General features: G+C 34.5%; 1 protein-coding gene across 1 annotated transcript in view; it reads right to left on the minus strand.

Moving 5' to 3' along the window:
- The window catches only part of ascc3 (activating signal cointegrator 1 complex subunit 3), a 240812-nt gene that overhangs the window by 79506 nt on the left and 137604 nt on the right, over nt 1–23702 (minus strand). The window contains exons 12-14 of the mRNA XM_051130609.1: nt 21960–22136; nt 21782–21853; nt 6646–6780 (exon numbers count right to left, since the gene is read on the minus strand). Coding sequence (XP_050986566.1) covers nt 6646–6780; nt 21782–21853; nt 21960–22136 — 384 coding nt within the window. The remainder of the gene's footprint in view (nt 1–6645; nt 6781–21781; nt 21854–21959; nt 22137–23702) is intronic.

Here is a 23702-nt window from a genome sequence, read left to right on the forward strand (position 1 = left end):
CACCTCTTCGTGTGTACCTATTCCACAACTCATCTATAACACACACTCACAGAAAGTACTTCCTTAAAGGCCCGTTCACACCGAGGCAGATAACTATAATGATAACTGTATTAGCATGCACACCAATGCATGATAAATGCCCGTTTTCACAGGCAAGACGTAAACCTAGTGCCACAGTAGAATGCATGTTTGAACTGTCTTTACTGCAAGCAACTTGCACTGACATATCTTAAAATATATCAGTGCCATAGATTTGTATTTGTATCATTAAAAAATTACGTAATTGTCCTAATTAAACTAATGCTTAATCTTGGCTTAACATAAGCCCTGTCTGTGAAACCAGGCCAATGTGTTATTTTAAGACAGCAATGCAGTTGCATTGCTCAGCTGGAAAAACTGTCCTGAAAGTGATTCCAACAGCATTGTTCTTCAGTGTTATTAGGGATTCAGCTGCATAGCGCTGAAACCCTATTGTTACTGTTAGAAAGGTCAAGGATCAGCAATCAGACAGACCAAACCATAAGTTGTGGAGACCTGAAACTTGAAAGGATGGTAGTACTCACAACGACAATGTCACCAAGGCTCATCCAATCAGCCTGACGGGGGCACTACAGCGATCAAAAGTACAAAATTGTTCATAACTCCTAAACTATCAGTCACAGACTCAAGTGTTTTATGTCATTGCAACCCTTGGCTCAATTTCCGTCACCTTCCGAAAATTTTCAGGAATTTTGGATTTTTTGAAAAACTTACTTTTGCGAATGAGACCTTTGCCAAACTTAGAACACTTATGTAAGAGCTCAAACTGAGGTCACAGAAAAACAAAAAACAAAACAAAACATACAACAACAACAACAACAAAAAACGCAAAACTTGGCCCTTTTGGTGGCGCTGTAAGAGAGAAAAAAAAACATTAAAATGGCTATAACTATGCAACCATTTGTCCTATCAACATGGAAATCGCTGTGCATGGTCTTGGTCCAAAGTGCCACAAATGTCAATAAGGAGATTGGCATATCTCAAAAAAAAAAAAACAAAGAAAAAAAAAAAAAAACATGTCCGCCACTGGCCCAAGTTCAAACACCCATTAGACAAGGTTAACTGAGGCCGATCGGAATGATACTCAATGGGCCTATTTGACTCATGGCCCAAAATGTCTGTGAGAAATTTGAAAGAAATCAGCCACTGGGAAGCGATAATGCATTTTGCAAGGCATTTTTTAAATACACGCAATATCTATATTTATATCATATGATAGAACTCTTCATTCCGGATAACTTTGCTTCTAGAACCACTGCTGTCAAACAAATCATTTGTTAAATGATTGAGTAGATATAGAAAACCTACTTTTGCAAACTAGTCCTTATGTTTTCCACTCAATCTGGAAAAAACACTGCAGTACAACTCTCTAGACTCTTTAGGTTAATCATTATCAAAAAAAAGTATTGAAATTTTCCCCTTAGAAAGCTATAATGGGGTTGTTTAGAAAAGAGACCTATCCAAAATTTACCCTAAATCCTACAAAGCCTAAAAGAAAACCTGGTGAGTACATGCAACAGGTGATTCTAAACAAGCATGCAAAGTTTTAAGGAGATTGGACCACAGGTGGCGCTATAGAAATCATTAACTGTTATAGCAGTTGCTAAATTACCTGGATTTGCCAAAAATGCTTTTTAATCAGTGATTTAGGTGGTTACAGGCTTGCTAAATAATATGCAATGTCTTTTTCCTTATGTGCTTAAATGCCTTAAGCGCTTGAACCCTAGTAATCGCTGCTTGCAGCTATATTTGTGGTGTGGACTTTGCCATTCTAATAGAATCAGAATGATTATTAAAAATAACTATTAAAATAAAAATAAATAAAAAAATCAGTGTGAAGCGCAGTATTGTGTTCACTGGCACGTGAGCAGCTCATGATAAGAGTGATTTCAGTGTCTTGGAACAGCATGGTTCACAGTGAATGCTGCTTTACACAATCTTCATCTCTGCAAGTGTTGTGAGTTTGCATCGCTCATAATGCACTTGGAAATGCACCAAATATTTCACAGAAGCATTGATAAACCTGATGCCTAAAAATAAAAAGACTTTGATCAGTTTTCCACCATAGAAAGCTCAGATGCTTTGGAGGCACAAACATTTATTTAAAAAATTAATTTTTTCCCAAATCATGCAGCCCTAGTAACAGGCCAATTATGGATGCCAATTTATGGACGCCAATTTTTCCCTGTGGCACTGAAAATGGTATTTTACATCAATATTTTCAAGTCATTATGACAACACTACTATGAACTACACAGAGAAGCACTTCCATTGCAGGAAGCTTTATTTAATTTAAATTTGAGGTACTTAGTTATTTCATGTGGCAACGCTCTCATCTGTTGTAGATGTCATAACTTGGAGAATTAATATAGAATAGAGAACAAATGTAGTACAGTCTTGAGTGTTACATTATTAGAAGCTGTTTTTGAAGTTGTACCAAGAAAGAAAATAATCAAATGAGTTTCATTTGTAAAGTATTTAATTCACTTGATTATTATGGTTGTGTTATAAAACATTCTGCGTTTTGTGTGTTATATATATACGGTTACCATATAAAATATATAAAATTACTCACACCGTGATATAAGATTTTGGTCATACCGCCCACCGCTAGCAGATGGTTAACCACAGCAGCCTGATAGATTTCATGCATAAGCAACGCACTTGTCGTTCTTGGGTTTAAGTCATGAAGCTAAGTTCTCTATACAGACACACACATGCATGCATCAGGTCCTGCGTTTCCAGCATGCAGTCTGAACCTGAGGTGATGAAGCAGTGGGTCGAGTCCAGCTGTTTATTGATCCATCTGTTTGTCTGCACAGGTTTGGATCAGTCAAATCTATCACAGGCCTCTCTTCAGAGGCCTGACGCTCTTCTAGCACCAGTGTGTAGCTAATGAAACCTGGACACAGTCAACACCAGGCAGGTGGAACCAATATCCCTCCTGCTGTCGGTCCTAACCACTGGACCTGTGTGAACATCACCGCTGCTTACAGCACAATAACATGGTGACAATCAGAAAATCTTGCTCATCTAGCTATTAAAGGGGAAAACAGCAGCACAAATGACTGAGAAATATGCATGGTTATGAAATTAAAACCACAAACTCATTAGCATTAGGGCTGGGCTGAAATACTGATTTCCCAATTTAAAACAATCGTCTTTGTAATGGACTGATATTGGTTATTAAATCTCAAGATTGATCTTTTAGTCTAGACACCTTCATTTCTATAGCTCTTTATACAATACAAATTGTGTTAAACCAATAAACTGGGAAATAGCAGAATTAATTATTGAAACTCTGGAGACAAGTCAATGCGGTTTTCAGTTCAGTATAAAAAAAACAAAACAAAAAAAGCTTTATTGAACATTATTTCGAGTGCGCCAGCTATGCTTTGTTACTTTTGAGAAGAAATAAAGGTCACGCTTTATTTTAAGGTGCAATTCTTGCCATTAACAAACCATTAACTACGACTTTTGCCTCAATAAACTTCTAATTTACTGCTGCTTTGTTTAGGTATTGGGTAGGAGAATATGCGCTGCATAAATAACAATAAAAAGCTAACATGTGATTAATAGGCAGGCTAATAAGCAAATAGTCAATAGTGGGAATTGTTGTTTACGTAGAAACTTTATGTTGTTTCTAAATTAATTTGAAAATTCAATTTGAAAATATTTTAGGATCACAAATTTTGATGTTAGGTGTGATCAGTCACAATTAATTACAGAAATCTGTTATTAACAACTTTTTTTCAATCCATAGCCCTAGATTGTATACAACTCTGCTGTTTCACATCGCGAGTGTCAGTGGAGCGTGAGAAGCACGTTTTGTCGGTGCCCATGTTCAGAGGGTCGGGGTAAATGCGAACGCAGAAAGAGCAACACAAACAGTCTTTTCAACCACATCATAATCATTATTTCTATGTTACAAACAATTAAATAATAGAAGTACTGGGATAAAAGTTGGGTATAAACTCTTACTTTTGTTTTGGTATAAACTCTTACGGTTTACTGTAGCGATCAAAACAAAAGTATCTTAACACTTTGTGTGTATTGTAACGCTTATCCTCTTTCGCCAGGAGGTGGCGACAACTGCCCATTTAAAAAAAAGTATGTCATTGAATCATTCATTCAGGAGAAAGTCAACGACTCTTACTGAAGTGAGACTCCTACATTGAATGTTTTTTTTTTTGTTTAAATGAATATATGTTTTTAAAAGACTTGAGCAATAAACAGTTTGCCAAAACCACTAGTAAATTACGTTATTTTAAATAGTTTTCTAATCTTTTGTCTTCAGAATCGTGAGAGAATCATGGTCTCCAATTTATTACAATCAACTGGGATTCTCAATTTGTCCAGAATCATGAAACTCTTGTTTAAATGTTGTTTATTACTGCATATAATTCATTAAAATGGAAGTTTTATTTCATAAAGCTCAAAATGCACCTACATTTTATTTGCATTTTATCTTTTTCAGTTGAACAAAAGACTATTTTCCCTATATATTTCATCATAGAGGATATCTTGAGAAAAGTTTAAAAATCTCGTCTCGTGGGATAAGTGTCTTGTCACACCCCTTATATATACATTTAATATTTATTTCTACATATATACTATACTATATATATATAGCAATCAAAACTTCAGTATTATAAAGTTTACTGTTTAATTTACAGCATTAGTTGAGATTTTATCTTAAGAAAAATTGACATGTACATTAAATATTTCCAATCACATGAATCATATCTGAATATACCCTAGTAAAAAATAAATATACTAAAATGTATTCAAAATACATTTCTTTCATGCTAAGTACACCACAACACAATTTACATATTATGTACTTAAAATAAAAATAAAAATACACTGCAACTGTACTTTACTAAACCAGTATATTTAAAATCTGCTAAACTGGACCAACTAATTTTGCACGTAATGCACTTTAATTGTGCTGAAGTAGTGCTGAAGTCCAACTAAAGATATACTTAAGTATATCTGATCGTGCTAAAGTGGAACTATTACGAGTTTACTTTAGGTACACCAAGGTTATTATAGTTTTACATTTTTAAATTCGTTTTATTCTAATATAGTTTTCAAATTTGCAACAAACTTTAGTTTCGTTTGTATTAGTTTCATTAATAATTTTGTTAGTTTTAGTTTCGTTTTTATTTTGTGAACACATTTCTATTTAATTTTTTTTTTAATTGTTTAGTTTCAGTTTTAGTTTTAGTAATTAAAGTTTAGCAGAATTAACAGATCACTTCCAGAGCGCAGGCCAAAGAACAACTTAATTTAACCTTAGTGAAGCAAACGTCTAGTGGCAAAATTAAAGCATGCTGAGATTGGTGAGAATTATTACGAAAACGATTTTTTATTGATTTTTGATAATTATTATTTTATTCCAGTTTTATTTTTCAATAACTGTTGTTAGTTTCGTTTCATTTTAGTTTTTCATTTATTTTGATCAATCGTTTTCATCTTAGTTTTAGTTTTCGTTTACGAAGAATAACCTTGAGGTACACTTTAAATATTTTGCAATTAAAGACCGATTTTATTTAAAGATCATACAATCCTCATCACTAGTGACATTAAAACATATTTTAGGCTTAATATTTAGAAATGTGCACAAAGTAGTGCTCCAAATAAAGTTTAATTACAATTTTTATGGAGCGATGTCAGTAAATATGCTAATAGACTTGAACTATACCTAGTATAAAATAAACGCATTATAAATCTATTACCTTTTTACTAGTATGTTAAGCCCTTCTTTTCATCCAAAAAAAAAAAAAAAAAAAACATTCAATATGGCTTTCAGGTCCTAAGGGTCAGAGAAAGGGTGTAAAATCTGAAATTTGAATCAAAATGATGCCTTTTGTTGGTGCACGAAACCTTGATTGACATCACAAGTGGGCTCGCTGGAACCTTTAAAAACATTTTCCAAGTATTAAAGTGCGGCGCAATTCCTCTGACAAAACGTAAAGCGCATATGAATGGGCTCTGGTCTCGTCTAGTGCGTCTAAGTGCATCTTCAAACACAGCAGCTGGACGGCACACTCGAGCGGCGTTTGAATGTCAGCCTCTGCGGGGGCTCTAATTGCACACCCACTCCAGCTAATAGGGCAGCATCCAAAAGTTTAGTGCTGCATCGCCTTCAGGTTTCATTTCAAAGCGTCTGCACCCGTTCGGCCCTCACAGGTACGTCTCCCGCCTGTGTTTACCATTCTCTCAGAAAGCGCCGCTGCTAGCATAGGTGACTGACCTCAATTTCTCTCACTTTTCTCTCCTGCAGAGCCGGTGAATAACTGCTCATAAATAACACCGCTTTGTTTGGCTGCGTCCGAGGCCGGCTGAGAAGAGCCCGCTCTGAATTTCTTTGTCTTAAGCAGAAGTGCTACGAAGGTTGTCTATGATGAGTGGAAAATACGCAGGAAAGCGACCGCTGAAAAGATTATTCTATTTATCCTCAGGCCCGAGGCAACGACTGTCCAGAAAAAATAAAAACGCGGATCTTTAAACGGACCCCTGTGCCAAACTATAATGGTGAAAATGGGCTCGGAAAGCATGATGTGAAACCGTACTCTGATATGTACCGCAAGTAGCACTTACCTGTTTCTCACACTGGCCGTAGTCTGGACCCTGGTCGACCTGAAAGAACGACAGCTCTCCTCGGTTCTTGGCCATCTCGATCAGACTCATGGCAGTGCGGACGGTGGAGTTGCGGGCATGTACAAACACCATCACCTAAAACAAACAGATAGTACAGCAGCACTTGGTTAGGTTACGTTTGGGGTCTGGAAACCAACTGACGGTGACCACAAGTGCCTGACCACAAATGAACCTCATAAGTGACTGAACTCAAGCACTCTACATAGGCAGGAATTTGTGCTGCTAAAGTATGACTTCACTTAGGACCTGATGTTAGTAAATGTTGCTAAGCTAGCAACATCATAATTAATACATTATATATCAGGTAAAACAGACAAAGCTGTGAACAGACCACCACTGAACAGAATGACGACTGGTCTACCCAGAATATATTTATGCAGCCAGAATATATTTATGGTCTAGGCATAAAACAAAAATGCTAAATAACCACATCCAAAATTTGCAAAATGTATTGTTACAAATACATAATTTTATTTTGTGCCTCAAATGGTTCTCATATGAAAGCCTGTTTCTGCCAGTGAATACAATTTAAAAAAGGCAATTGCAACTTTATCATTATCTCACAATTCCGACTGAATTGCTCAGAATTGTGGTATATATACTCAGAATTCTGGGAAACAAACTTGCAGCTCTGAGAAATAAAGACAGAGTTGCGAGATATATACCAGTAAAAATTATTGAGCAGTAAGATTTTTAATGTTTTTTTTTTTTTTTTTTTTTAAAGAAGTCTCTTCTGCTCACCAAGCCTGCATTTATTTGACCCAAACCACAGCAAAAACAGTGCGATTTTGAAATATTTTTACTATTTAAAGTAACTGTTTTCTGTTTGAATATATTTTAAAATGTAATTTATTCCTCTGATATCAAAGTTGAATTTTTACCATCATTACTCCAGTCACATGATCCTTTAGAAATCTGATTTATTCTGATTTGCTGCTCAAAAAACGTTATTATTATTATTATTATTATTATGTTGAAAACTGCAGAGTATATATTTTTTCAGGTTTCTTTGATGAATAGAAAATTTAGAAGAACAGCATTTATCTGAATTAGAAACTTTGTTACAAACTATGTAATGTAAACTATGAAATTATGTTACAAATGCTTTTTATTTCAGATAAATGCTGGTCTTTGGATAATAATAATAATAATAATAATAATAATAATAATAATAATAATAATAATGTTTCTTGAACAGCATATAAGCATATTAGAATGATTTCTGAAAGATCATGTGACTGGAGTAATGATGCTGAAAATTTAGCTTTGATGACATGAATAAATTACATTTTAAAACATATTCAACTAGAAAACAGTTATTTTAAATAGTAAAAATATTCACAATATTACTGCTTTTGCTGTCTTTTGGATCAAATAAATGCAGGTTTGGTGAGCAGAAGAGAATTCTTTAAAAAACATTAAACATCTCACTGTTCAAAAACTTTTGACTGGTAGTGTAAACTCACAATTCCTTTTTTTTTAGTTTGTATCTTGCAATTCTGTCTTTATAACACACAGCTGCAAGTTATTAAGTCAGAATTGACATTGAACTTTACTGAGAATTGAACTTGCAGTTATGAGAACATGTTCCCCCCTTAAACTTGGACTTTATAACTTGAAATTGCAAGTTTATACAATTCTGAGAAAATGTCAAAATTTCTGAGAAAAAGTAAGAATTACAAGATACACGCTCACATTTGTAAGAAAAAAAGTTGCAATTGTGAGTCTCAATTGTTTATAACATGCAGTTCTGAGAAGAAAGTCAGAATTGTGAGTTCATATCTTGCAGTTTCTGACTTTAGAACTGGCAATGGTGAGTTTATATCATGCAACTTTGAGAAAATGTCAAAATTTCCAAGAAAAAGTAAGAATTGCGAGACATAAGCTTGCAGCTGTGAGAAAAAAAAAAGCACAATTTTGTTTTTATCTAGCATTTCTGACTTTATTTCTTGCAATACACTACAAATAAGGTGTCTAAATCGTGTGGTTTTGCCTCAGTTTTGAGGGAAGTTTGATGCTGTCACACTAATTTTATTTTTTGGTTTTGTTTTAAATCAGAGTGAAAATAGTTTTTGATAAATAATGAAAACATCAGTTGTCAAACGGTGAAAAGTTTGGAAAAGTCTGAAAAGTCTAATGCCTTTACGTCTCTGAATTTGGCCAGAGTTAATGTTTCATGATGTTGTTCCTTTCTGTGGATGAAAATGACTTAAACTGTGGTAAAGATTTTGGCTGAAAATGAGATGATTTTGGTCATATCTAATGAGCCGTTTACATGATACCATTTTAAACTAAAAACAGGACACTGTTATGCATTTTGGCCTTTCATTTACACAACAACAGTATTTTGAGGGCCTAAAAATGCAGTTTTTGAAAACTATACCATTACTGTATTTGTGTAAACTATAAAAAACACAAATTTGTGGAAACAGTGACATCACACACTTACTTAAATGCTCGCATGGTGTTTCTTTACAAAGTGACATTGCCACTGGCCTGCCATGCATACGACAGCATTTTAAGTCATTTTCACAGACCCATGTGAATGGGGATCGTTTGACTATGGTTGGCTGTACGTGAAAAACGTAAATGTGACCCTGGACCACAAAACCAGTCATAAGTGTATATTTGACCGAGATACAACTATTTGAAAATCTGGAATCTAAGGGTGCAAAAAAATCTAAATATTGAGAAAATCGCTTTTAAACTTGTCCAAATGAAGTTCATAGCAATGCATATTACTAGTCAAAAATTTTGATATAATTATGGTAGGAAATTTACAAAACATCATGGAACATGATCTTTACTTAATATCCTGCAGATTTCTGCCATAAAAGAAAAATCAAGAAATTTGACCCATCCAATGTATGTTTGGCTATTGCTACAAAAACACCCGTGCAACATAAGACTGGTTTTGTGGTCAAGGGTCACAAATGCAATGTTGTGTAAACCCAAAATAGGGAGCTACTAGAAACTCGATAAATAATGCTTAAAATTTGACTTATTCAAAAACCCACACTCATAAAATTATAAATAATATCATTGGAAAAAGTTGCACAGAATAATATCCATCTTATTTCACAAGATCCAGCCACTTTTTTTGGCCTTGCCACTGCACGGAACTGCTTATCAATATTGTACTTTTCAGAACTGAATGAAACACACCAATAAAAACTTTTTTGGCCTTGCCACTGCATGGAACTGCTTATCAATACTGTACTTTTCAGAACTGAATGAAACATACTAATAAAAAACTTTTTTTCCCATCTTTACAAACTCAGTATTATGTTGGGCCTATTACAACCAAAAGTGAGCAAACACATCTGGCCTCTTCAGTTCTAGATTGCTCTTTCTCAGACTGTCAAGGCAGAAGCTCCATCCATAGTGAGCAGCATCAGATGTGCAGAAGGGCAGAGCGGCATCTATGTGCCATATTAGTCAAAGGACAAAAGAGGGTTGTAATTTTCCTATTACACTCAGGCTGCCCTTGCAAAGCAGTCAATACGCCAGACAAAAACAATCAATAACAGAAAAACAAGACAGTTACGAGATGGCAAAAAGACCTCTCTCTCTCTCCCTCCCTCTCTGTTCTCACTGTCCTTTAACTGAAAGAACCGACAGTGTGGGAAACGCTAGAGGAGAAGGAAAAAAAAAAATCTGACATACTGTTCTCTTTGCACATAATATTCTAACATATTAACTCCCCACAGAGTTGACTTTTTTCTACTGTGCAACACAAAAGATGATATGTTGAGATTTTTTTAGTCCATACAATGAAAGTCATATCATTTTGAAATGGCATGAAGGTAAACTTTGAAGTACTATTCATTTAAATAAAATATGTCTATGAATTTCAATGATTTTGATTAGTAATTTTTTTTCCAGTTAATTTAAACTTATTCAAATGTTTGATTAAAAAAAAAAAGAAAAAAACTTTTTTCATTTTGCATAGCTCTTCCATAACAGGAATGACAACATAAAACTAATTTAACTAATTTAAGAAAAAAAAAAAAAAAAAAAAAAAAAACGATGCAAAAAAAATTCCAGTAATATGATTTGACTAAAAAAATGAGCAGCTCGTCAAGACATGCCACAACGAGGGTTTGAAGCCAGCTGAGAAGCGATTTTCCGCCCCACACTGAATTGCTCTGTGTAGATGTGCGGAGCGCTGTTATTCTGTTTGTTTTGGGCTGTATTTTGCCACGGTCAGTACCTGGAAACGGAGCCAGCACTTTGGCATTCATCACAATTGTTTGGGCCTGTGGATAATTGGTAGCTAATTAATTCATGATTGCTAATTTAAGAACAGCCTTCCAAAAAACACAAACATGTCCTTGACCACCTGCCAACATGTTTCTCACCAGCGCTCACCGCAATCTGCTCTTCCTCAGAGCACAGCGAGAGTGGGAGAGAGAGAGAGAGGGGAAGGAAAATGTGGTTATTGGGCTGTTTGGGGCTGGAAGGATGTGGAAATGCTCTTTAGAAACATGATTTAATGAGCTGATCGCTGTGACAAAGAAAAAAAGTCATAAAAGAACAATAAATGACAATGAAGGACAATGAGAGGCATGAAGGATTTATATGCCATTGTCTGACTGTACTTCAGTGTTCTTTTCAATAATCCTTACTGGCCGCAGGCTGCTTTATTTTTGATCCTACAGAAATACCTCTCTCACTGAACTCCCATACTGTACTTTTTAAGGCAAAGCGTTCTCATTTTCAAATTGTCACACACTTAGGGTGAACTTGTACACTGTGATTTTGCGGGATGATGCAGTCCTAGTGTGTGATTTACATTAGTTGGTAAGCCTATTTACCTTTACATTGGACAATAATGTTTAAATCGCCAATAATAATTGTGACCGGCACTGAATTTGCCTAGGTTTGATTAATACAATTTAATTTACTCTACAGGACTTATTCAGTCTGCTAGATATAATGAACTGAGCATCAGGGCTTTATGATTTCCGCAATGCAGAAAAAGGTAACAGAATCGTGTATTCCAGTTATACAAATGGAATTTACTGTATAACACAGAATGTCACGGAATTTGCCAAATTTTAGATGAATAAATCAAATGTAAGTTAGTATACTTAAATCAAAACATCATATAGTGTCTGTTAATATTAAGCCGCAAAAATGTAAACATGAATCATGCGTGTTCTGAGTTACTTCTTGAGCATTTGACCATTTCTTGTGAAAAAAAAACAAAAACAAAAAACTATTGTCCTATCATAATACAAACAGAAACTCAAAGGTCTTCGCAGCACCTTTAAGAAACTGTGACTGAAATATATTACTTAATGTAATGATAGTACAGCTACTACTAATAAAATTAATATTAAAGCACTATATTTGAAGAATATTTACCAGAACAATAATTAACCAGAAATTATTTACCAGCAAAATGTAAAAACAAAACATAATATTTCTTAAATAAATAAACAAATAAATTAAATTTTCTATAAAATCAATTATTTAGAGATGCTTTTGATTATTAAAATTTAATGAAACCATTAAAATGTAATCCACTACACTTATGGAAAACAGAACTTCATTTAAAAAAAAAAAAAATCAGAATTTAAAAACAAACAAATAAAAAATTAGATTAAAGTCATAATATTTTGAAAGTAAAGTTGAAATTACAAGAATAAAGTCAAAATGTTTTGAGATAGTATCAATCATATTAATATCAAGAATATGATGTTTATTAACCAAGCGGCAACCTCCCAGTCTCCCTCTTGAAGCCAACACGGAAGTGACTAAAACTGCAATTCGTCGACTGGCTGCAAAAGGGAGTCAAACCCATAGACTCCCCATGTTAAAATGCCCAACTTTACAGCAGAAAAAAATGTTTACAGCCTGGTACAAAAAGTGGTTTTGGTCTATTTAGCTAATTTTGGGGTGATTTTATTTTATTTTTTATAACTCATCCATTAAAATTATATTAAGCCTTAAAATTCCACATAATTTAGGGCGTGGCCACTTGAGTGACAGGTAGATTGCCGCTGCTGTCACCACCGTCGCACTAGGCGGGCGTGGTTTCAGCAACCAGTTCCACCCACGTCCCGCCTCTTTGCCCATTTTCGATTATCCGGGAGTGACGTGCAGTGACTCCCGTCCACTAAGAGCTACAAAAATGCTCTTCAGAAACCTACGGGTTACGTCACGGACACTACGTCCATATTTTTTACAGTCTATGTTATTAACACACTGAACAGGAACTACTTTTTATCTTAACATCAGCTCACACACCCAATGGACAGCTCTCTTATTTAACCCTTATTAATACACTACAAATATATGTGGGATTATTAGTAGAAATCATACCATGTGTTAAACTCGTGGGGACAGTATGCTTGGAAATAAAATTTCATGTCTTCGATTGCAATTGTTATTTGTAGTGCGCCAGCCCACCAATAGCAATCAGCTTTGTGCTTTGGCTACTTTTAAAATAAAACAAAGTTTTATACAAAAATTCATTAAATTATACTGTCAACTCATTAAATTATACTGTTTTCTTTGTGAAAGTTTCACGCCCTACTCCACAAAAACGTCACAAATACTTACATGTATTTAATTAAAAACATCAATAACACATTCTAAAGATTGAAGTGGTCTCCAACTCGTTAACGTAAGTTATACTGTTGCCTTTTCTGATGTTAAGTGACTATTTGCAAGTGGTTTTATTCATGGTATAATACAGTAAATGATTGGACATATTTAACGTCTGCCATTTACTCTTTGCAGTGCACCAGCCACCCAGTAATCTCAATAATTTTGTGCTTTGTTGCTTTAAATTTAACAGCTCAGCTTTCAAATTCGGACAATTTTATCACAAAATAGAATTTATAAATGTGTTTTTTCCTCTTTATTTCAAGTTTATAGCAAGATATAAAAGTGAAGAAACATCAGAAGGCATGAAAAAAAAAAAAAAAAAAAAAAACAAAAAAAAAAAAAACGCAGGCCTATAGTAATATAATAAAACTAATGTCTCATTATTGTAATCAGAAAGATGACTGATTCACATGCTGCCTGAACTGAAGCGAATACAGCGATTTGTCACACCACATTAAAGAGCATGAAAAACACATTATTGTCATATTGTCAAAACATATTGTTTGCATTTTGATATAAAACTGACATAAGATTTTGGAATATCTCCTGGTGCTCAAAATCCGGGCCATTCTCATAATTTTGACTTTATTCTCAAAATATTTTGACTTTATTCTCAAAACTTTTTGTCTTTATTCTCGTAAAATTTCGACTTTATTCTTGTAATTTCAACTTTATTCTTGTAATTTCAACTTTATTCTCGAAATATTTAGACTTTATTCTCATAATATTTCAATTTTATTCTCAAAATCTCAACTTTAATCTCGTAATCCTAAATTTTATTTATTTTTTTTAAATGCTGCACCAAAACAGCGTTGTAAAAAATAAAACTGAATTTAAGAAAAAAATAAATAAATAAAACGTATTTCACAGGACCCTAAAAATTTAATTTTTGGTATACTTTTATTACATTGCTGTTAAATTGTGTAATTTTAAAGATTTCAGAAATTAGACATGCTTTCTGATTAATAAAATTGAATTTAACAATTAAAACAGAGTCTAGAAAAATTTAAATGGGAAAAAACAAACAAACAATCAAACAAAAACTGAATTTGAGGGGTAAATGGAATTTGGTAAATAAATAAATGGATTTCATAGGGCCTTAATAGTAAGCAAAAATCACATTTTTAAGTAAGTAAGCAAATAAATAAATACATAAATCCAGTTGTCATCAGCGGAAAAATCCCTCTCTATGAATGTGCTTGTTGGTTATTTTCCCAGCTCTAGCTAAATGACAGCTGCACCAATGGGTTTTGTTTTTATTAACTTTATTTATTTTTTTATTATTATTATTGTGGTATTATAATTTCAGGGAACTGAAATGCAGGACACTGCTTACATCTTGCAGGACGCAGGACAACGTTCCCAATTTCAGAACCAATTTCCCACATGTTGTGCTGCACCTACTTTCAATATGCAGGATACTCCAATACTTTTAATGAGAAACTTTTAGCATCAATACATGAAAGCTATGGCAAATCTTATAGATTAATTTTAGTTACATAATTTACAGTACACTACTTTTTTGAGACATTCTTGAGAACCTAACCCATTGCGAAACTGTAACTAACCCCTAATAGCATTTTCTAATATTACATTTAAATGCTATGGCGTTTGCTCACGGAACTTTCATATTTTGTATCTTTTCTCAAACCTTCCAGAAAGCAAGAGTCATACAGTAGCAGAGAGGATCAAAAGGACCATTATGACAAAACAGAGCTAACTGCCTCTCAGTGACCAACATCAGTGAACCTGCATTACGACGACACAGAACAAGAAATGGAGATGTAAATCTAATCTGCACTCAGCTCATCTTCTTTTGTCCATTTGCATGCCACTTGAGTTGGCGAAACTTGAATTTGCACATACAGATACAATCACTCAAACTATTCATCTTGTCAACGTATGCACTGAGATTGAATTCCATCTCTCTCCGGCGTCCCTTTATATTCAGACTCTCTCAGACGGCACTGAGTAGTCCTACAAAGATCCGTAGAGACCTCTTTGGCAAATATTATTTATTAGACTTTTTTCATCATTGCAAAGCTGTGAGAAAGCACAGTCTACAGTAACCGCTGCCTCCGTAAGCGTATTAAAGTTCCATCTGCCTCGTGTCTGCCAACCACTGGCCCGACAGGGGGGCTAAGGGGGCATTTCATAAAGAAAATTCAATCCATCATGCTCCCACATGAAATTAATATATGTCACAGCCACTTCTGACAATTTAATATCAAGCTGAGAGAGACGCTCCCCACTGTACGCTGCTTCGGTGCTGTGGCGGAAAGAGAAAGCCTGCGATCTCTTCAGCTCACTTCCAGTTTCAACTCGCCAAATCTCATCCCATTTCACTTATAAATGATTTAGCATTTAGTTCCAAATTCAATTTAATGGTTGGAGCACATTAAATCATGGCTCTTTCAAAAGTACTGATTTTCTCCCAAAACGTAAGGGGTAGGAACATTAACCCAGTTACAAAAGCTGCTAGAGGATTAATAGTTCCATCTCTGAAATCCGACTGGATGAGACATTATAGAAGCTGTTGACAGTTGATATATACATCAGCCTGTGAACAGTTGTAAACTCAATTCTTATTAATGTGGTAAGCTGCTGCACAATGACAAAACACAGTTTTTACCCCATTCTATCTATTCTTTTATTCAATTATTAAATAAATAAATATAGGAACTTGTACAATGTCTTGAATACACCTCTAAAATTCCTTATTTTTAAAATTAAATGAAAAAAATATATAGAATATTTTTAATACTTAAAACCTTATTATTATTATTATTATTGTTGTTGTTATTAATGTATTTACATTACTGTGAGCCATTACATTTTCTTGATTTTGTTTGCAAAACTATTTCATGCAAAAATTAATGTAAATACTACAGACAGCCAGAAATAGTTTGTTATATTTGTCATTTCAAACAGTATATTGTTTCCTCACTAAAACCTTATTTTATTTTATTTTATTTTGAGCCATTACATTTTCATGATTTTGTTTGCAAACTATTTCACACAAAATGAATGTAAATACTACAGAGTGTCAAACATAATTAGAAATCTTTGTCATTTCAAACAGTATATTGTTTTCTCACTTGAAACATTATTATCATTATTATTATTATTATTATTATTATTACTAGTTGTGATTTGCAAAGTGCTATCTTCATTTAAAATAAAACATTACATTATTTAAAATCCAATAAGCATTAAGACATGTTAAGTGTTGTTTATGTGTCTGAATACTTTTTTTTGGGCCCTTGTATGTGGCATGTCCTCTAACTTAAATCCTGTGGGCCATCTAAACGAGTGGACAGTGTAATATTAGATTAGACCATATATACTGCACGACCAGGACATGCAGTTAAACATATAACTTATCTAGCCGTTACAGCAAGAAAGAATGTGGACAGAATCTAAAAACCACACCAAAAAACACAAATAAATCAAACAGAAGACGGGAGCGGGAGACACACTGAGCATTTGCAAGGTGGGAGGTTATGTGGTGGTAAGAGTGGGGTTGTTTGAAGATTTATGAGATTTAGAAATTGAGTTCAGGACGAGGCACAGGGCACAATATACCACAGCTACCGCAGAGTCTGTGACCTTCAGCGCTGGAATACAGGAATGATGATTTTCAATTAAACCGCTAAACCTTCCCAAGAAGGCCTTGCTCATGGCCTTTCATTGTGTTTCTCCTTGAGAAGACACTTCCTGAACATACTCAAAAAGACAAATGACGATCAGGTGCACAGATCAAAGACGGCGATACATACAGCACATGGACACATGAAAATGAGTAACGCGCGGCGCTGATCGGGGCTCTTCTCTCACATCCTCCACAATGAGGTCACTACGTCCCATACTGCTGACACTCTGTCCTCTGGACATAACATAACTCCAGCTTGGAGTTATGTTATGTCATAACTCCAAGCTTTCTCACATGTTGTTATTTTTAGTTACTGAACCAATCAACAGATTAGGACCAACATTGCCAATGTGTGTTGATGACTTCTATAGGACTGGAATCTGTAATAAGGTGAGGTCTGTGGTTTGGACTAGGAAGTAGGGTGGGAGTATTAGGATTTACGGGTAAAGGTTGGGGGTTGTCTTAAAGGGAAACAAATTATAAGGCAGAAATTATATGGACTATATTATACTACTTTTGTGTGCTTTTTGGAGCTTGACAGTTACAATTACCATCCTCTCATCCCTCATCCTGTTGTTTCACGGATGAAAACATTCTATGTGTTTGGAGTAGGTGAACTACTCTACTAGCATTTACATCCTGGAACACTGTAAAAGCCATTTTTTTAAAGAAATCTTCTATTATAAATACAAATGTTTTTACATTTTTAAGTAGAATTAACGTAGTTGTACAACAGACCAAAGGGTTAAAGAGCAGGTCATATGCGTTTTTGCAATATATTTTGCAAAGTTAATCAAAAAAGTCCATTATACATAAAGATACTGTCTTTCAAAGGAGTCGATTCAGGATCGCCTTAACGAGTTGTCATATTTTCGAACACATTAGCATAATCCCTGCCTGCTCGCGAAAATACCAGCAGTCTGACCTGCCCACAAAAACTTATGCTAGTTAATGTGTTTACATCATGTTCTGTGCTGTGATAGCAAGTTTATCCTGTTTCATTGCCGAAAGATGATGATTTGAAGAATCAGCGGTTAAAATTAATTTTTTCCATGATACCACAGCAATACAATTTATATTGTATAAAATATATTTTCATTTCTGTAAGGCAAGTGAGTTTCAGAGCTTCGCACTTAAATTCAAGGAGACTGAGGAAAAAAAGCATCTTGTTTGCTTTCATTATTTTACAAATGCGCAATGTTTTGTTTTTATTGCGAGTGTACACAAATTAAAGGAGAAGTCCATTTCCAGAACAACAATTTACAGATAATGTACTCACCCCCTTGTCATCCAAGATTGTTCATGTCTTTCTTCAGTCGCAAAAAAATTGTGTTTTTTGAGGAAAACATTTCAGGATTTTTCTCCATATAATGGAATGATATGGTGCCCAGAGTTCGAACTCCAAATGCAGTTTAAATGCGTCTTCAAACGATCCCAGCCGAGGAACAAGGGTCTTAAAAGGTATGTCGAAAAACTCCAATCATATTTTCTCCCTCAACTTTAAAAATCGTTTTAAAATCATCCTACATCACTGCAGAAGTTCCGACCCAGTCTTTGCAAAATGAACATGCAAAGAAGATCAAACACTCTTAACAAAAAAGGTAAAACAGCGATATAGGGCGATTTTGAAGTTGAGGGAGAAAATACGATCTGAGTTTTTCAACATACCCTAACTGTCTTGAGCTAGAAAACGCAGAGTTCAGTGAGAGCAAGACATTAAAAAGTATATAAATTGTATTATTTTTATGAAAATAACCGATCGTTTTGCTAGATCCTTGGCTGGAAATGTTTACAACCGCATCTGGGATCGTTTGAAGCCACATTTAAACTGCATTTTGGAAGTTCAAACTCGGGGCACCGTATCAGTCCACTATATGGAGAAAAATCGTGAAATGTTTTCCTCAAAAAACATAATTTTGTTACGACTGAAGAAAGAAAGACATGAACATCTTGGATGACAAGGGGGTGAGTACATTATCTGTAAATTGTTGTTCTGGAAGTGGACTTCTCCTTTAACGTAGAGTCTTTACAGATTCAAAAGATGTATTACTCTTATGTGCATGACCAAAAGTGAGTATAAAAAGTGACCAAAAGTGAGAGTATTTTAAGTGACTGTACAGGCGCCCCCATCTGTCACGCAGTGAGTACGCTACATTTCAGCTTCCACACTCCCTCACAGACACTTGAATAGCGCACATTTTTCTAGTTTAACATTAGATTGAGCAGTCATGTCAAGGTGCTGCGACTATCATACTTTAGATGATAAGCCATATTTGAGGTCAATGGACTGTAGGCGAGTGTTTGGATGCCCTGCCTGAGACTAGCCCAGTGGTTCCCAAACTTTTTCTGCCGGGCCCCCCTTTTGCAGAATAACAAAAATTCCCCATCATCTACTACATTTACCTGGCACTTGTTGTCTTTTCAAAAACTTGTCCATGCTTAGAGCAGAACTACTATGCGTCATTCATTCATAATTTTACTCGGCTAGTGGCAATACTCATTTCTGATATCAACTGCACCATCTAGTGGTCTGTTATTTTACGACAAAAACCGCTTGTCATGGTCTCAGTAGACCATAAATACACTTGCAGGTCAAAAAGACGTAAAAAACTGTGTTTAAGTAGTTATCTGTAATACGAAAGCGACACCTACTGGTTAATGCTGGTAGCGGAGGCAATATTACGTTTAGTTTCGTTTCATTTTTCAGTTAGTTTGAGAGATACGGGGCTAGACGGTGGTTCAGCATTCTCCTACTGCTACGAAACTTTGTGTTTACTGTTAAAACTTCTTGTCAGCGAGGGCAATACCCTGTAAGTATCATTTATGTCTGCTAACGTGACGAACTTAACTGTAGTGAGACAATTTTCTGTAGTGCGTACTGAAATGACGGCTCGTCAATGTCGGCAACGTCGTGATAACGATACTCTGCGATGATAGACCACCGCACAGGTTGTATGTGAGTTTAAAGGAGCTTTATTTGTATTTTACAGTTTTTACAAAAGAGAATAAAGGACAAAAGGAATGGATCATCAGGCTGCATTAGTGGTTCTTTATGCCTTTTCTGTTTAGCTGACTGGATGGCTAGGCAGCGAGTCCTAGCGAGGCCAGAACACCGCTACAACTGATAACAGACAGGTGCAGCGGGTACTGCGAGTCGTCTTGAGGTAATAAAATATGATGAAATTCATATTTAGTGTTAAATTATTTACATATGTGACAGGTAGCTGTATAAAAAGCAAGATAATTTCACAGTGGGGTCTTGTATCACCCTGAAAACGTTTCTTTTTACATAAAAATCTAGGGATGTGCCGAAATGAAAATTCTTGGTGAAACTGAAACTGCTTTGTAATAATTATTTATTTTATCAAATAATATAGTCATTTTGTAAGACTTTAAAAGCCCATAAAATAACCACGTTTATTGAAAGTAACAGTAAAATTGGACAGAAAATATATGAATATTAAAACTCAATATATTAATTTTATTCACTTCTATGAAACAGAATCAGATATAATTTTTTTTTGACTTATTATCAAAATAATGTATAGTCCTACAAAGCTATTATTATCAGAGCATGTGAGCAGAGCACACCGTCACGAGAGGGTAGCGTCATTTTACCAGCGTTGTCCAATACAGCAGTACTACAGCATGTCACAGCACAGTATGCAACGCTATTGCAAACAGTTACAAGTATACAGAGACATTTTCTGTCGGCGCGTTATTTGAGCGGACTTTGCTTTTCCGTTGAGCTTAAGGGCGGCCGTACACGGTGCGAAGTGGTACACAAGTGGAGCATTCCTTTGGGCCGTGAGCAACTCAGCGGAACACACATTCATAGAGCGGAATACGGAGCGTAGAGTCACACACTGAGCGGTGCGCGCTGAATCCTGCTGGGCGGCGCGTCAGATATTTTCGGCCGTTTATCTATTTCTAATCTCTATTAAAAATGTGTGACTGTACACCAGCCTTGCCGCGCCCCCCAGTTTGGGAACCACTGGACTAGCCGTTAACGACCTGTTCGTCATGGACTGCGTGACTTTGCCTGTGAATCTTTTTTTTTTCTGCGACTAATTGACTAATAAAATTTTGTTTGACCAAGCCCCTTCTCGTTGACTAACGTTTAGTCAACTATTAGGGGCAGCCCTAGTTTTATGGAAAGGTGCATGCTCAGGGTTGCCAGGTTTTCACAACAAAACCCACCCAATTAATACATAAAACTAGCCCAATCGTGGGTGTCCCCTTTAAAAATCACTTTTCAGGGTGGAAAATAGGCACTTTTTGTCGGGGAACCCCTGGTTTTGCCGGGGAACCCTAGGTTGGGGTTGCTTCAACTCCTGACATCAAAAACAGCCGTGGACTTGGCAACACAGATGGTGGCTTGCTGGAGTACTCCTCTCTGTACCAATCACAACAGGCTTGGCCAGCTGGCCAATCAGAGTAGAGTAGGCTTATGGAAGTGAGGAGTTTAGGGATATCTCGCTCAGAACTGATCAAACTAATTGTTTAGAAACGAGTATGTATAAATATACATTCTGAGAAAATTACTATGTTTTCTGACCTTAGATGCATTTAAACCTGTTGCAGAGGACTCCAAAACACAATATTAGAACACTAATGTTAGTGCACAGAATCTACTGTTTGGAGGCAGACAAGTTAATTCAGGTTGACACAGTAATTGGACTGAGTGAAATCACAATCCAACCCCTTTGTGTCCTTGACACCCTACACCACCCCACACACCGGTCATAATTTATATGAACAGTCTTCTAATTGACTAAAGATCTCCACCACACACACTGCCATTACCTGATGACCCGCTCTGATCTGCTTCAGGACTTTTTCATAACAAACCTCCTCCATGTCATGTAGCTGCTGGACCTGTGACGAGAACATAATTACAGAGACAATTCATATTTCTGACTAAAAAATGATTGAAAAATTCATTGTATTTGGCATAGCTTGAAATTTCTTGGCCGCTGGGTACCTTATTTGTAGTCTTGATGCCAACAAAGCTCTGGCCAAGTGGAACGGGACGGAAACGACTATCAAAGTAGAACAATCCAATGAAAGGGTTCACGTGCAGGAAAGACGCCACATCCAAGTAATTTGGCAGAGTTGCTGACAAACCAAGTATGCGAATCATGCTCTGGGTCGACTCCACCTAGAGAAAAGATGGATACACGGTTTTGAGTGCATCAGAAATGTTCAGGAATTTTGCATCTGGTTTTTCACACGGATTTACCAATTTCTCAAAAACTTTTACCTAATATAATAATAATAAATAATACTAAATAATAATAATAATAATAATAATAATAATACATAAAATAAAATAAATAAAATAAAATAAAACAAAAAAATAAATAAAATGTCTCTTTTGTTGATTTTTGATCATATTTTCACACAAGCAATGCTGGCTTAGAATTTGACTAAAATAGGTTTACAGCTAAGGGGTATTACCATTAACTAAAACTAAAACCATATAAAAACATTTTTGTTACTTGAAAAAACAACAACAACAACAACAACAACAACAACAACAAAAACGTTTAGTTTTATCTGTAACACCGACCAGCAAAACACTGCTTGGTTTGAAAGTGATTTCTGTGTTACCTGTGATTCATACATTGCTACACTTCTGACAATAGACAATGAACACACAAAATTTTGCAAAAATATTTCCATAAAATAAAATAAAATAAAATAAAATAAAATAAAATAAAATAAAATAAAATAAATAATAAAATAAAATAAAAATATTGTTAACAATAACAAATCACAAAATACTATTTTTATATAGTTATATTTTTACAGACATTTTCAGTAATTAATTATTATAATTAAATATATATATTTAATATATTCATTTACCTCTACTCCATACTCTATCTTGAAATTTGCACATTTTTACACATGCAGTGCTGGTTTAGAATTTAACTAAAATAGGTTTACAGCTCAGGGGTATTACCATTAACTAAAGCTAAAATTAAAATTAAAACCATATAAAAACATTTTTGTTTATTAGCAAAAAAAAAAAAAAAAAAATTAGTTTAATTCACAACACTGACCAACAAAACGCTGCTTGGTTTGAAAGCGATTTCCGTGTGACCTGTGATTCATACATTGCTACACTACTAACAATAGACAGTGAACGCACAAAATTTTACAAAAATGTTTCCTTAACATAAATAAAAAATACAATGAATAAAATAAAATAAAATAAAATAAAATAAAATAAAATAAAATAAAATAAAAAATAAAATATTGTTAACAATAACAAACCACAAAATATCATTTGTATATAGTTATTTATTTATTTATTTTACAAATATTTTCAGTAATTAATTAAATATATATTTAAAATGTTCATTTACCTCCATACTCTACAGTATCTTGAAATCACATGCAATGCTGGCTTAGAATTTGAATAAAATAGATTTACAGCTCAAGGTTATTACCATTAACCAAAACTAAAATTAAAACTAAAACTAAGACAATAAATAAATAAATAAATAAATAAATAAATAAAGTTACTTGGAGGAAAAAAAAAAAAAAAAAAAAAAACATTTTAACTTAAAATACTACTACAACTCAAATAAAAACTATGTTATAGATGTTTAAATGAAAAATGACAAAAACACAAACTTAAATGAAAACAGAAAAAATAAAATAAAAACTAATTCAAAATAGTAATGAAAACCATAACAGTATATCAGTATTACTAAAA

This window comes from Labeo rohita, chromosome 16 (genome assembly GCF_022985175.1).
Source record: "Labeo rohita strain BAU-BD-2019 chromosome 16, IGBB_LRoh.1.0, whole genome shotgun sequence".
Classification (NCBI taxonomy): Eukaryota; Metazoa; Chordata; class Actinopteri; order Cypriniformes; family Cyprinidae; genus Labeo; species Labeo rohita.